This window comes from Nansenia antarctica (assembly GCF_963989245.1).
Source record: "Nansenia antarctica genome assembly, chromosome: 2".
In the NCBI taxonomy this organism is placed as follows: domain Eukaryota; kingdom Metazoa; phylum Chordata; class Actinopteri; order Argentiniformes; family Microstomatidae; genus Nansenia; species Nansenia antarctica.
The window spans coordinates 81,877,645-81,891,496 of NC_137675.1; the positions used below are offsets into that span (position 1 = coordinate 81,877,645).

The 13,852-nt window shown below is 40.5% G+C and overlaps 1 protein-coding gene across 1 annotated transcript; it reads right to left on the reverse strand.

Moving 5' to 3' along the window:
• Positions 1 to 4,120: 4,120 nt before the first annotated feature.
• LOC308150733 (beta-1,4 N-acetylgalactosaminyltransferase 1-like) lies at positions 4,121 to 13,160 on the reverse strand (the record flags this gene model as incomplete). The annotated part of the gene is made up of 8 exons (XM_080523533.1): positions 4,121 to 4,308; positions 4,564 to 4,798; positions 5,422 to 5,565; positions 8,256 to 8,437; positions 11,117 to 11,203; positions 11,875 to 12,052; positions 12,753 to 12,831; positions 13,021 to 13,160. The coding sequence occupies 8 exons, from the start codon at positions 13,158 to 13,160 to the stop codon at positions 4,121 to 4,123; spliced, it is 1,233 nt and encodes a 410-aa protein (XP_080379659.1).
• Between the last annotated feature and the right edge of the window lie 692 nt (positions 13,161 to 13,852).

Below are 13,852 nucleotides of genomic sequence, written 5' to 3' on the forward strand. Positions count from 1 at the left end.
TCATCAATTCAAACGAGCTCAACTTTCTACTAGGCTGTAGTCTACTAGACACACCAACAGTTAAGACCGCATATATGGCCACATATACATCGACACAGTTTGTCACAGCACCTTTATTGAGCAAGACATCACAGATGATGGTGGGCGTATTGTATTTTGCCCCAAATTCCTGACTGATCAGTCGATACAGCTGCCATACCACGACCTGACCAGCAGATAGCATCGTGGAGCTGCTGTATCGACTGCATCGATAGAGCGACACTTTTTCCGACACAATTGTGTTGAATGTGTCAATGCGTCGGAAAGCTTCGTTTGAAAGCGCAGTAATATTGTTCACAGTTGGATTGTGGAGAACTAATCTAAAAGCCACAGGTGTGCTGCATCAACCACCTACAGCCTCCTTCCTTTCTGCTGTCCATATTCTGCTTGTTGTGTTGCAGGATGGCAGTGGGGAGAGGAGACCTGATTTGAAACACTATATTTATTTTTTATTTATTTTTTACACTTGGCTGTTGGCTCTTGTAAAAGAGATGTTTAATCTCAATGAGTTTTAAATGAAATAATAATAAAAAATGGTATCATGTTGCATGTATCAAGATTCAAGAGAGTGACAGAAATTCTCCTTCGCCAGGCATTATCAAGTGTATGTATCAAGAATACATTTCCACATTAAAAACACACATAAGTCACACATAATACATTAATACATACAATAAAAACAGACAGACAAGGCAGTGTTTATCAAATGTAGTGCCTATTTAAAAAGTCCAGTCATATTCCATTTCATCATATTGTCAATATTGATCATATTGTACTCTGTGCAGCACGCGAATTTGCGAAACCTAGGATGGTAGGGGAAGGCAGGGCAATACCGCTACCTGATTGGTTGGCGAAGCACTCGTGATGAGCCCCCTCATTGGCTGGCGAGTCTACCATCTAATTAGCCAGACTCCTTGCTATAAGCTAGCAATATTGGGCTAACGTGTGAACGGGTTGAAATGCGTGTGTCTCACGCCCAGAGAAGTTAGAAGTCATAAGGAAACATGTTTATTGACTGGGCAACACAGTGTAAATACAGTACTAGCCTGACCTTGGTCATGTGAACCAGCTTCATAAAATAAACCAGAAACACTCATTCTGCAGTCTGCACGTTTTATTCTGATATTAACCAGCTTGTTAACATTCAATTTGTCACATTGTATACCCACAAACCATATTACTGCATAAGCAACCACACAGGGGAAATACAGTATCAAAGGAGCAGTAATGTCACAAAAATACATTTCAGAACTTTAGACTTGAACTCTCTTAGATTATATTCAAGCCGATCTTCAGCTACTGGCAAACATTTCCACGTTCAGCTGAGGAACTTGGCTGAACTGTCAATGACATCTGGACACAAGTGGACAGAGGTGGTCAGTGGAACACTTTTTTGGAGACGCATAATACAAGTTTAAACAGCAATGTTTCTCGCTGTCCACTTGCAATCTAATCTCAAAAACACATTCTAAGTGTAACAGGCTCATTGTTCCCCACCCTTCTAACATGTCTAACATTTTAAATGTTGTATCAATTAAGGTAGACTACTGAAGGAGAAGTGAGAGAGGGAAAAGACGAGCGAGAGAGGGAAAAGAGGCAGCCATGAAAATTAAGTGGTGTCATTTTTGTGGAAAGCAGGATGACTTGGGGATACCGGAGCATCTTGAGGTTAGGCTTAGTTTGGACGGTTAAGTTTAGGCACAGGTATCGAATGGTTAGGGTTAGGTGTCCGTTGTGTTGATCGGATCTAGCCTCTACCCATATCAACAGCCATTTTACAGTCCAAACACAGGTGTAACTGATCAAATGAACTATGGTCCAGACGGTTTATTTAGTGGGTGTATGTCTGTTCCAGCCATTTCAGTGAGCCAGCATGTGGGCCCTGCCCCACTCAAATTTTAAAGGGGACCTATTATGCAAAATGCACTTTTACAGTTATGTACCTACATATTTGTCTTTGTTGGGCCTACTAACACACAAACTAGGAAATAAAACTATCCTTAGATTTTTTGGTAATCTGAATATTTAGAAAACAAGCCTTCCAAACAATCACATTTTAAAGTGTGATATTGTGATGGTTGATTTACTAACCTTACATTTAATGTGTTTAAACAGCAACTTGTCCCTGAGGGGTACTGGCATAATATCTGCTCATATACTCCACTGGAGCGGGGGGAGGTTTCACGGCCTCTTTAAAGCTCCAACTCAGCACCAGGGAGGAGGTAGAGACATACTATGGTTTGTGGGTATACAATGTGACAAATTGAATGTTAACAAGCTGGTTAATATCAGAATAAAACGTGCAGACTGCAGAATGAGTGTTTCTGGTTTATTTTATGAAGCTGGTTCACATGACCAAGGTCATGCTAGTACTGTATTTACACTGTGTTGCCCAGTCAATAAACATGTTTCCTTATGACTTCTAACATCTCTGGGCGTGAGACACACACATTTCAACCCGTTCACACGCCGCATTTCAGCTATATTATATTATTATATTATATATTATATATATATATATTTATTTATATTATATATATATTATATATATATATATATATATATATATATATATATAATATTATTATTATTATATATATATATATTATATATATATTATATATATATATATATATATATATATATATATATTATTATATTATATTATTATAGCAATATTGCTAGCTTAGCATTATAACGTTTACGTTAGCCCAATATTGCTAGCTTATAGCAAGGAGTCTGGCTAATTCGATGGTAGACTCGCCAGCCAATGAGGGGGCTCATCACGAGTGCTTCGCCAACCAATCAGGTAGCGGTATTGCCCTACCTTCCCCTACCATCCTAGGTTTCGCAAATTCGCGTACAGCACTACTGATTCTACTGGAGTACGACCGGTTCCGCGGTACGACTACCATGTGACCAGACGCCCCCGATTTCCGGGGGCAGCCCCCGGTTTGGATGACCTGTCCCCGGCAACAAACTGTCCCCGGAAAAGTCCCCGTTTCAAGCATTTCATATTTTTTTTATTTTTTTTTTATCTTGGCTTGTATTGTCACCAAACCTGCTGCCAAGGGTCCTACACATGGGGTCCTCCACCCCTTTATAACGTCAATGTATGCATATTACCCGTTAATGGACGATCGTTACATTCAATAGAAAGCATTTCAGCCCCGATTGTTCCCCATTAACGAGTTAATATTTAACACCTGACCTATGCTCTGTGCTGCAGTCCTGGAATTGGAATAGTTCAATCTAATCAGACTAGTGGAGAAGAGCTTATGGGGTGCCCTGGTGGCTATTATTATTAATAAGATAATACAATGAAATATATGCAGTGGGTGTATAAAGTTGTTTTAAATTATTAATAAAAATACAATATACAGAATTTTGACAACATCATTAGTCTTATGTTAGGCTTAAACATTATGTTAGGCTTAAAGTATGAGTAGGGTAGTGGAGATAAAAATGGGCATAAAAAGCACAATAGTGTGTACAAATTCACCAGAATGCAGGAAATTAAGTGTTAAATCCTCTTAAATCCAGACCCCCCGCTTGGTTGATGGTTGGCTCGTCAACCTGAACAGTTCTAAGAATTACTTTTAATACCACTTACAGTACACTGACACTAATGTTGAGAGGCACATTCCAGTTGTTACACTTGAGTATTCTTGCTTGAATGTGTATACATTGGTCAAAATAAGGTCAAAATAAATGAAACAGCAATTGTCCCCGTTTCTGTATTTCATCATGATAAAATGTATACATTTTTCCTAAAAAGTTGGAAATGTCCCCAGATTGCATCTGAGAAATCTGGTCACCTTAGACTACCATCACTTTATTACTTTATTCTAGTTTATTATTACTTACTTTATTTACTTTATTCTATTATTGGGATTTTGTATCCTGCTGCAATGCCAATATTGAAGGACGTAAGCCAAAGCATTTTACTCTTGTTTACCTGTACATTGGATTCTGCTGACGTGGACAGAACTATATCATGTTTGGGCAGTAAAACAAAAAGAAAAAAGAGAAATTCCTCATACCACTTATGAATATATTTCCTGGGACACTAGACTTATATCTATCCATAACGAATACATTTCAGATGGTTCTTGAAGAAGTGAAGGCCCAGTTTGAATTTTTCATCATCCTTATTTTGGTGACGGAAGGTAGAGTACAGCTTGTTTCCTGCGTTCTTGGGCTGATGTGCGATGTTGACATGACTACAGGTGGCCACCAGGAGGCTGCCCAGGCCGTCCATGAAGAACTCTGAAACAGAGGGAGGGAGGGAGGGATGAGGAGAAAGAAGAAGGATGGATGAGTATACTAATTGATAATTCCCAATAACTGAATAATACCTGAAGCATTCATAATTGGGTTAAAACAACAACTTGTTCAGGGTCATCCAAAAATGTATTTTATTTATTTAAAAAGGGAGGCCTGCTGTTGCTTATGTAATAGATAATGAGGATAAACAAATAAATATGATATTATATAATATTATAATATATAATCATATTTCACCCGAGTGTGCCACTCTCTTCAGCAGGGGGTCGAAGCCAATTCTCCTTATAGCGTCTGTGCGACCCAGGAGGAAGTTGACCACCCCATCGGTGAAAGAGCATTGTGGGAAACCAGGAAGGCTTTGGAAATCGATGCCTGACTTCCTATTCAGACAGCCGCCATCTCCCCCGTCGCCTTCCTCGTAGACCAGGGAGAAGTGTTGCCGAGAAGTGCCGCTGCCCACGGCCGCGCCCACCTGCTCACAAACAGAGAGAGGTAACAGATTGAGTTGGTGAAAAGGTCAATGCTTGCTAGACAGACTGGGTTTGAATCCAGGTTTAGTTTTTTTTTGTCATGGTATTGTTGTAAAAACCATTACCATTTTTGTTGAAAACAATAAGTGTCTCATGTTTGCATGTTTGTTTTAAGCACCAGTAAGACCAGTAACACCAGTCAAGACCAGTAGAGACCAGTAAAGACCAGTAGAGTCCAGTAAAGACCAGTAACACCAGTCAAGACCAGTAGAGACCAGTAGAGACAAGTAAAGACCAGTAAAGACCAGTAGAGACCAGTAAAGACCAGTAACACCAGTCAAGACCAGTAAAGACCAGTAACACCAGTAAAGACCAGTAAAGACCAGTAGAGACCAATAAGGACAGATAAAGACCGGTAGAGACCAGTAAAGACCAGTAAAGGCTATTAAAGACCTGTAGAGTCCAGTAGGGACCAGTAGAGTCCTGTAAAGACCAGGAGAGACCAGTAAAGACCAGGAGAGTCCAGTAAAGACCAGTAGAGTCCAGTAAAGACTAGTAGATTCCAGTAAAGACCAGTAACACCAGTAAAGACCAGTAAAGACCAGTAAAGACCAGTTCTTCTCACCACGTCCAGTTCAGGCATCGCCTCCATCACCTCCACCAGACTCTCGATCTTGGTCTGCGCTGTAAACAGGAAGTCATCATCCACCCACAGCAGGTACTTTGTGGTTACCTGGGAGACGCCCAGGGTCCTGCCAGCGAACCAGCCCTGAAGACAAAAGCCAAACAGTTTATATAAATATAATAATAATAATAATAATAATAATAATAATAATAATAATAATAATAACAACCTGGTTTTATATAGCGCCTTTCTCAAACCCAAGGACGCTTTACAGATTGCACTGACAGAAAGTCAGACAGACAGAACAGAAAAATCCCCCAAAGAAAACAAAAAGATAGTGACAGAGACAAAACTAGACTAGGGGCCAAAGGCCTTGGTGAACAGATCCGTTTTGAGGGCTGATTTGAAGGTGTCCAGGGTAGGGGCATTGCGGATCTGTAGTATTATTATAATGCTAATACTAAATAGTATTATTAGGGGACTAATACTACCTAATATTGGCCAAATGGGGGTGCTATAGTGTTAGAAATGGCCAACTTTGTCCTAGTGCTGTGTCAATGCCATGTACTGTAATACCATGTAAGCACACCAGAGACACCAGGAAACAGTTTACATAAATAGTTATTATCATTATTGTAATACCAATAATAATTTGGATTTTTAGGGGACTAATACTACCTAATATTGGCCTAATGGGGGTGCTATAGCAAGTTTTAGAAATTGCCTTTCTTTGAAAGGCCTATGTTCTAGTATTACATACTATATTATACATATACCATGTAAGCATAGATACTTTTACTTGTGAATTTTGGGTTAATATGAATGTGGATTCTGCAGACTATTTTTAATAGTAAATTAATAAGTGGAATTGACCTCAACCGTCATAGAGGTAGGCTGCAGGATTTGACGATGAGCCACAAGAGAGACAGAATTTGCTCATCGGACTCCCTGCTTGTCCAGGCTCTCAGTCCCTTCTCATTTGATCCAGAGGTATGATCTTGTATTCTTAATTACATATCATTGTGAGGCTAGTTGCCACTACAATGTACTTTTCCACCACTACGTATTAGTAGGCTGGTGTGCAACAATGCTGGTTCCCACCGCTGAGGTACAGTGGATGGTGGATTGATGTGGTGCATGCAACTGACAAAGGTAACACGGTAATAATATACAGTATTGTAGGATTGCCCTTAAGGTCCTTAAGGCATCCGAGGTAATTTTTCATATTTGTGGTGTCTTCATGGATGTGTGCTCTGCTCTTATAGGTCGGCCAGAACACTAGCTGCTGTTTTGCCTTTAATCACTGAATCCCAGTTTTGCCTCTAATCTTTTAGTGTAGTAGCTTAAACTTGTTCCCTTTTAATATATTTATAGTTCTGTCACACCAAATGGTACCTGCGTATGCTAACCTTGTGCTCCCTAGCTTATTAGGTTTTTAGATCTCTGTGTAAAGCGCCATTCTGTTGTGAGGGTTAAAGTGTTTAGGTCCTACCCATCACCAATTGTATGCGTGAGCGTGATGATCTTAGTTGCACTGGGTGATTACCCCTTTTTGCACTGTTTGCTTGCTGTGTTTCAGAGTATGTATACGTGTGATGTGGTTAGTTGCACAAGTGGATAGCCCCCAGCTTGTATAGCTAGTATACCTCCCCCCAGTTGGCCGTAGCCCAGTATTTGAGTTTATTGTAATAAAGTAGTTAGCATTTTGCCAAGTGTTTGCTGGAACCCAGTTACTGTACGTCAAAGCCAACCACTCCAATGGCATTCTATATTTTGTGTCAATGTGTCATTGTCTTGCTAAGGTTGGTCCCCCAACCGCACCCTCCTGTTACTCAGGTAAAGGTACCATATAATTTAATATATGGGTCATAAAAAACTGGTCTTTGGGGATGGTTTCACCACAACTCCAACATCATTCTAACAATGAGGACACTGTTTTGATAGAATTGCCACAGCAATGTACCAGCTTGTAAAAAAAATCGCATTGGAATAAGGAGTCTGCTAAATGCCAAACATTTTAATGTAAATGTTTTTTGGGAGTTGTTGGATAGAATAGACGTTGTTGAAATAGACTGTCATTGTGGTCAACATCCACTTGAAAAATGCTCTATGCTTCTAACTGCTAAAACAGTTTTGAAAAGTTGAATACTGTTTCAAGTTGATTATTATCAACAGGGTCTCAACACTATAAATGAAGAAGACATTTTGTCAAGCAACTAAGAACACGAATACTACTACTAATTATTATTATTATTAGGGGTCTAAGATGTGACCACTACCCCCAAATGTAATATTATCCTGATTGCCCTAATGGGGGTGCTACAACAAGTGTTAGAAATGGCCAACTTTGAAAGGCTATATATCCCACATCCTATAACATAGAGTCACCGAATTTGGTCCATAGGTCCCTCATGATGAACAAAAAGGACCATCAAGATCTACCATTTAGTGAAAAAAACAAAGGCTTTTACAGATATTGACCTATCTGCGCCAAACTTGGTATGTAGTATCAATAGAGTGATGTGCGTTCCATTTTGTTTACTATTTGAATAAACAACATGGTCGCTCTTAATTATGAATTGTCCAGGGGGGCGTGGCCTCTCACATAAATTGTGAATTAGGCCCTGTTAATTGCTGCTTGCAGATTGCATTATTATTATTATTATTATTATTATTATATATATTATTATTGTTATGATTGTGTGTTACTTCTGAAACTAACAATTAAACAATTAACACAGTTTTTTCCACATCTTATCTGTGATGTTGTGTTGTGTTCAATGAAACACTCAAATAAACGATTAAACAACAAACTACATTACTGTGGTTTGTACCTGTGCCGGGGGCATGATGTACTGCTCTATATTGGATCCGTTGACTTTCTGAGGCTTCAGGCTGTCGTCAGCGATGATGATCTTCATGTCTGGGTAGAAGGTCCTGATGCTGCTGATGAGGCGTTGGAGCTCGCTGTACCGCAGGAACGTCTTGGTCACGATGGTCACCTGGGAGTTGACGTCTACAGGGACAGATTATCACTCTGGTTAGATGCTGTAGTGATGTCTACAGGGACAGATTATCACTCTGGTTAGACGCTGTAGTGATGTCTACAGGGACAGATTATCACTCTGGTTAGACGCTGTAGTGACGTCTACAGGGACAGATTATCACTCTGGTTAGACGCTGTAGTGATGTCTACAGGGACAGATTATCACTCTGGTTAGATGCTGTAGTGACGTCTACAGGGACAGATTATCACTCTGGTTAGACGCTGTAGTGACGTCTACAGGGACAGATTATCACTCTGGTTAGACGCTGTAGTGATGTCTACAGGGACAGATTATCACTCTGGTTAGATGCTGTAGTGATGTCTACAGGGACAGATTATCACTCTGGTTAGATGCTGTAGTGATGTCTACAGGGACAGATTATCACTCTGGTTAGACGCTGTAGTGATGTCTACAGAGACAGATTATCACTCTGGTTAGATGCTGTAGTGATGTCTACAGGGACAGATTATCACTCTGGTTAGACGCTGTAGTGATGTCTACAGGGACAGATTATCACTCTGGTTAGATGCTGTAGTGATGTCTACAGGGACAGATTATCACTGTGGTTAGATGCTGTAGTGATGTCTACAGGGACAGATTATCACTCTGGTTAGATGCTGTAGTGACGTCTACAGGGACAGATTATCACTCTGGTTAGACGCTGTAGTGATGTCTACAGGGACAGATTATCACTGTGGTTAGATGCTGTAGTGATGTCTACAGGGACAGATTATCACTCTGGTTAGATGCTGTAGTGACGTCTACAGGGACAGATTATCACTCTGGTTAGATGCTGTAGTGATGTCTACAGGGACAGATTATCATTCTGGTTAGATGCTGTAGTGACGTCTACAGGGACAGATTATCACTCTGGTTAGACGCTGTAGTGACGTCTACAGGGACAGATTATAACTCTGGTTAGATGCTGTAGTGATGTCTACAGGGACAGATTATCATTCTGGTTAGACGCTGTAGTGACGTCTACAGGGACAGATTATCACTCTGGTTAGATGCTGTAGTGACGTCTACAGGGACAGATTATCACTCTGGTTAGATGCTGTAGTGACGTCTACAGGGACAGATTATCACTCTGGTTAGACGCTGTAGTGATGTCTACAGGGACAGATTATCACTCTGGTTAGACGCTGTAGTGATGTCAAACACATCACATTGGAAGGTGGAGATCCTGTTTGATTTAAAGGTAGATATTTTGCCAATAGTTTGTTTTGTCCTCCCTTCAATCCTATCATGTGGTAACAGGTTACAATTAGGATACAGGTCTGTTGAAATTGTTGTTGTGACTGTCCAGGAACATTTTGTCTTAAATAAAACAAAACACATTTTGTTCACCAAAAAAAAGCTGCCAGTAATCCTATATTTGTGTTAATTTACTTAGCAAAAATTACATTGCATACAGAGCTCTTGGTAAAAGCAGTCACACCAAGATACAAAGACTGAAACAAAATCAACATGTCTAGTACACACTGTGATGGAAAAAGACTGCATCAATAGTTTGCAAATTCAGCTAGGATACTGTAATTAAGTTCAGCTAAGATACTGTATTTAAGTTCAGCTAAGATACTGTACTCAAGCGGTCCATTTAGTGATATGGCCCGCTTAGGGGAGGGGGTGGCATCTACATATGATTCAGAGTTCAGTGGGGCAGATGGGAGGAGGTGATAATATGGAGGCTCAGGCTGGGTGTTAAGTCCACATGTGTTCTTGTTGTGTTTCCTTCCACTTCTATGTTCTCCTCTGTCATTCTCCATCCAGGTGTTGTCAATTGGCCAATCATTCCCTCATTCATCATCCCTCTCCTGTCCAATCAGAAGGCTGCTCATCATCCAATCAGAGGGCTGCCTGTCTGTTTAAATGTTCCTCATTGTGTCTCCTTGTTAGTTGACTGTTTGGTTGTGTTTTGTTTGTTAGTTTGTCAACTCTTAGTTTCTTAGGTTGTTTGTGTTATTTTGTGCGTATCTTTTCAATGTAGTTGTTTGTTTAGAGTAAGATTAAGTTTGGTTGTTTGTTTATTTGATTTAGTATTTGACTACAGTTTTTCTATTTGTATTGTCACACACTAGCCATAGGAAACAGGCGTAGGTGAGATACCCTTGGGTATACATTACATCACGTAGGCTCATCTATGTTAAATACATTAGGCAAAGGAGCGGCTGTCATTATGTAGAATTGTAATCACTGGTAGGGTCTCACTTTATTATTTTGTTTCTTTGGGTTGACACCGCTCATAGTCTACCTGTTGTCCTATGGCTTGTGTTTTTGTACACCACCATTTGTTTATTAAATCATTGCACTTTAGTTCGTTCGTGTTGTGCCTTTCTTTAGTTATTTTCCCTCCCACATCTAAGTGGCAACTTACTTACACCCTTTATGTTACGGCTCCCCCCTACACCCCCTAGACGTAGAGCCATAAGATCTGGGGTTCGTAACACTGGGGCACATGGGGTTAAACATCAATGACACCTTGAGAATAATTGGGAAACATCTGACTGGAGAGTGTGATCATTGCTAACAGAGGGAGACAGTTGAACATGTTTTTTGCTTTTGTTTTGCTTCCTTAGAGGGACAGGTCCTTGCGTACCGGGTGGCAAAGGTAACAGCCCCTTCTATCCACCAGTAAAACAATCTACCTTTTCCCATGTCATATAAAACAGGAATCGATGGTCGCTGGATGACTATGGGGAAGACTGCCTCGTGCTGTTCATATGTGAAGTGAGCTGGGGAGAGGAGAGGAGAGATGAGAAGTCTAATCATGTACAGAAGGATATATTTTAAGTACATTCAAACAGGCCCCTTGTTTCTTTTTACATTTACATTCATTTAGCAGACGCTCTTACCCAGAGTGACTAAAACAACAAAGTGCATTTGTCTAGCCTAGGAAGTGAAACAACTACATATCACAATCATCAGCAGTATGACCTTCTATAGGAAACAACTACATATCACAATCATCAGCAGTATGACCTTCTATAGGAAACAACTACATATCACAATCATCAGCAGTATGACCTTCTATAGGAAACAACTACATATCACAATCATCACCAGTATGACCTTCTATGACCTTCTGATGCCAGTAGCAGATTCATATACAGGTCCGGTATAACCCAGGTTCTAAACCAGGTTCTAACCCAGATCTAACCTAGTTCTATCCTAGGTCTAACCTAGTTCTAGCCCAGTTCTAATCTTGATCTAACCTATATTTAACCCAGATCTTACCCAGGACTATATAACCCACTTCTAACCTAGTTCTAACCCAGGTTTAACCCAGTTCTAACATAGTTATAACCTAGGTCTTACCCAGGACTATACTAATTCTAACCCAGTTCTAACCCAGTTCTAACCCAGGTCTAACTCAGATCTAACCCAGTTCTAACCCAGGTCTTACCCAGGTCTCCGGTGTGTATGTGATACACAGTGCTGGTGTAGGTGAGTCGTTCCAGGAGGTTGTTGAGGTCAGCGAGGCTGGGGGACTGGAGAGTGATCCGACCCTGACCCTGACCCTCCACCTGGCCAGGCTCAGGGGCCTCTACAGCCAGGACACCGCTGGACACACGAACACTCACCTGCAGGTACAGAACAGGGCTCACACCATAGACCGCTTATATTCCCTGGATGTGACCCACCATAGACATCTTATATTCCCTGGATGAGACCCACCATAGACACCTTATATTCCCTGGATGAGACCCACCATAGACATCTTATATTCCCTGGATGAGACCCACCATAGACATCTTATACTTCCTGGATGAGACCCACCATAGACAGTAATAGTGAAGCACTGTACTATAAGGGTCAATCATAGACATAATTTCAGTAAAAGCATTTATGTATCATTCATTCATTCAATGTATTTTCAGTATCCATGTTGAAAAACCTTTACTGAAAACAGGTTTTAAGATTCCGAACCATCACCAACTAACGTTTTGTTTTTACACCCGGTAGCGACGATTGACGAAGACCCTTGAAGCCCCTTGAGTTTCCACCCACCTGGTAATTTGTTGTTGTTGTTGTTGTTGTTGCATGCAGAGCTAAACCTGAAATGATGTTGAAAATAAAGTTACCTGAATAACAAGTTTGTTCATTTCCTTTGAAGGAAATGCCATTGATAACTAGTTTAGGAAGTAACGATGACTAGTTGTGTGTGTGTGTGTGTGTGTGTGTGTGTGTGTGTGTGTGTGTGTATATGTGTGTGTGTGTGTGTGTGTGTGTGTGTGTGTGTGTGTGTGTGAGACCTGGTATGAGGCTCTTCTGGAGAGGGACCACAGTGTATCCCTGGATGGGGTACTGTAAAGGGGAGTTAGACGGAGCGAAGAGCAGCCTGTTCAGACTGGACTTGGTCCTACAAGAGACAGACATGGTATATTTGGTATATTTTAATTCAAATATTTGTACACAACCACAACCACAACCACAACCACACACACACACACACACACACACACACACACACACACACACACCATAATAAATGCCATCCTGCGCTCATAACAAGTCTCTACAGTTACACTATAAATGCCATCTCTCCCACCTGAGGAGGTGTTTCCTGTACTCCTCTGCTCTCCGTTGGACGAGGTCCTCATACTGGTCTTTGGGAAGGTGATCTCTCAGTATGTACGAGCCTGCTGGACAGGAGCACGGTGACGGTGGTGTGGAGCTGGTGGATGGCATGGCGCTGGAAATACACAGGAATGAGCTAAACAGCATGACATACAGTGCCCTACATAAGTATTGGAAAGAGTTTATTTTTAGATCTATACTCCAACAGTTTGGATTTGAAATCAAACAATTACTATGAGGTTAAAGTAAAAAAAAAAAAAGATCTGCGCAAGATTTATAATTATAGCATACCACCTCGTTTGTGAACCTTGGCCATGCCAAAACTCAGAGGCTAACCAACAGCTACTTCCCTCAGGCGATCAGGCTCATAAACAAGCCTACTGTAGACTATTGACATATATATATATATGTATACGGACTACCTAAACCACAGCCACTTTACTACTTGTCATGTATTGTGTAAATTGTACTAATACTCATGTAATGTGACGTAACAATAAAACTTGATGATATTATGTAATTACTGATTAATTATATTACTGCTGACAGTAGCATAATGAGTGTACAGAAATATATTTTCAGCTCAACTACCAGCAAATGCCTCCAAATTCATTGGTAGGTGCTTCATCATACAGTAAGTATGATGTACAGAGGTAAAAGAAGACACAATGCTTCCTCTTTCCAGTACTTATGAAGGGCACTGTAGGTTTACCGTCACAGTATACAGTAGCTACTAAAGTAGTACTACGCTTTGCTCATTAACTCCTCTATATGCATATATAAGAACTATACACTCTTTAAAG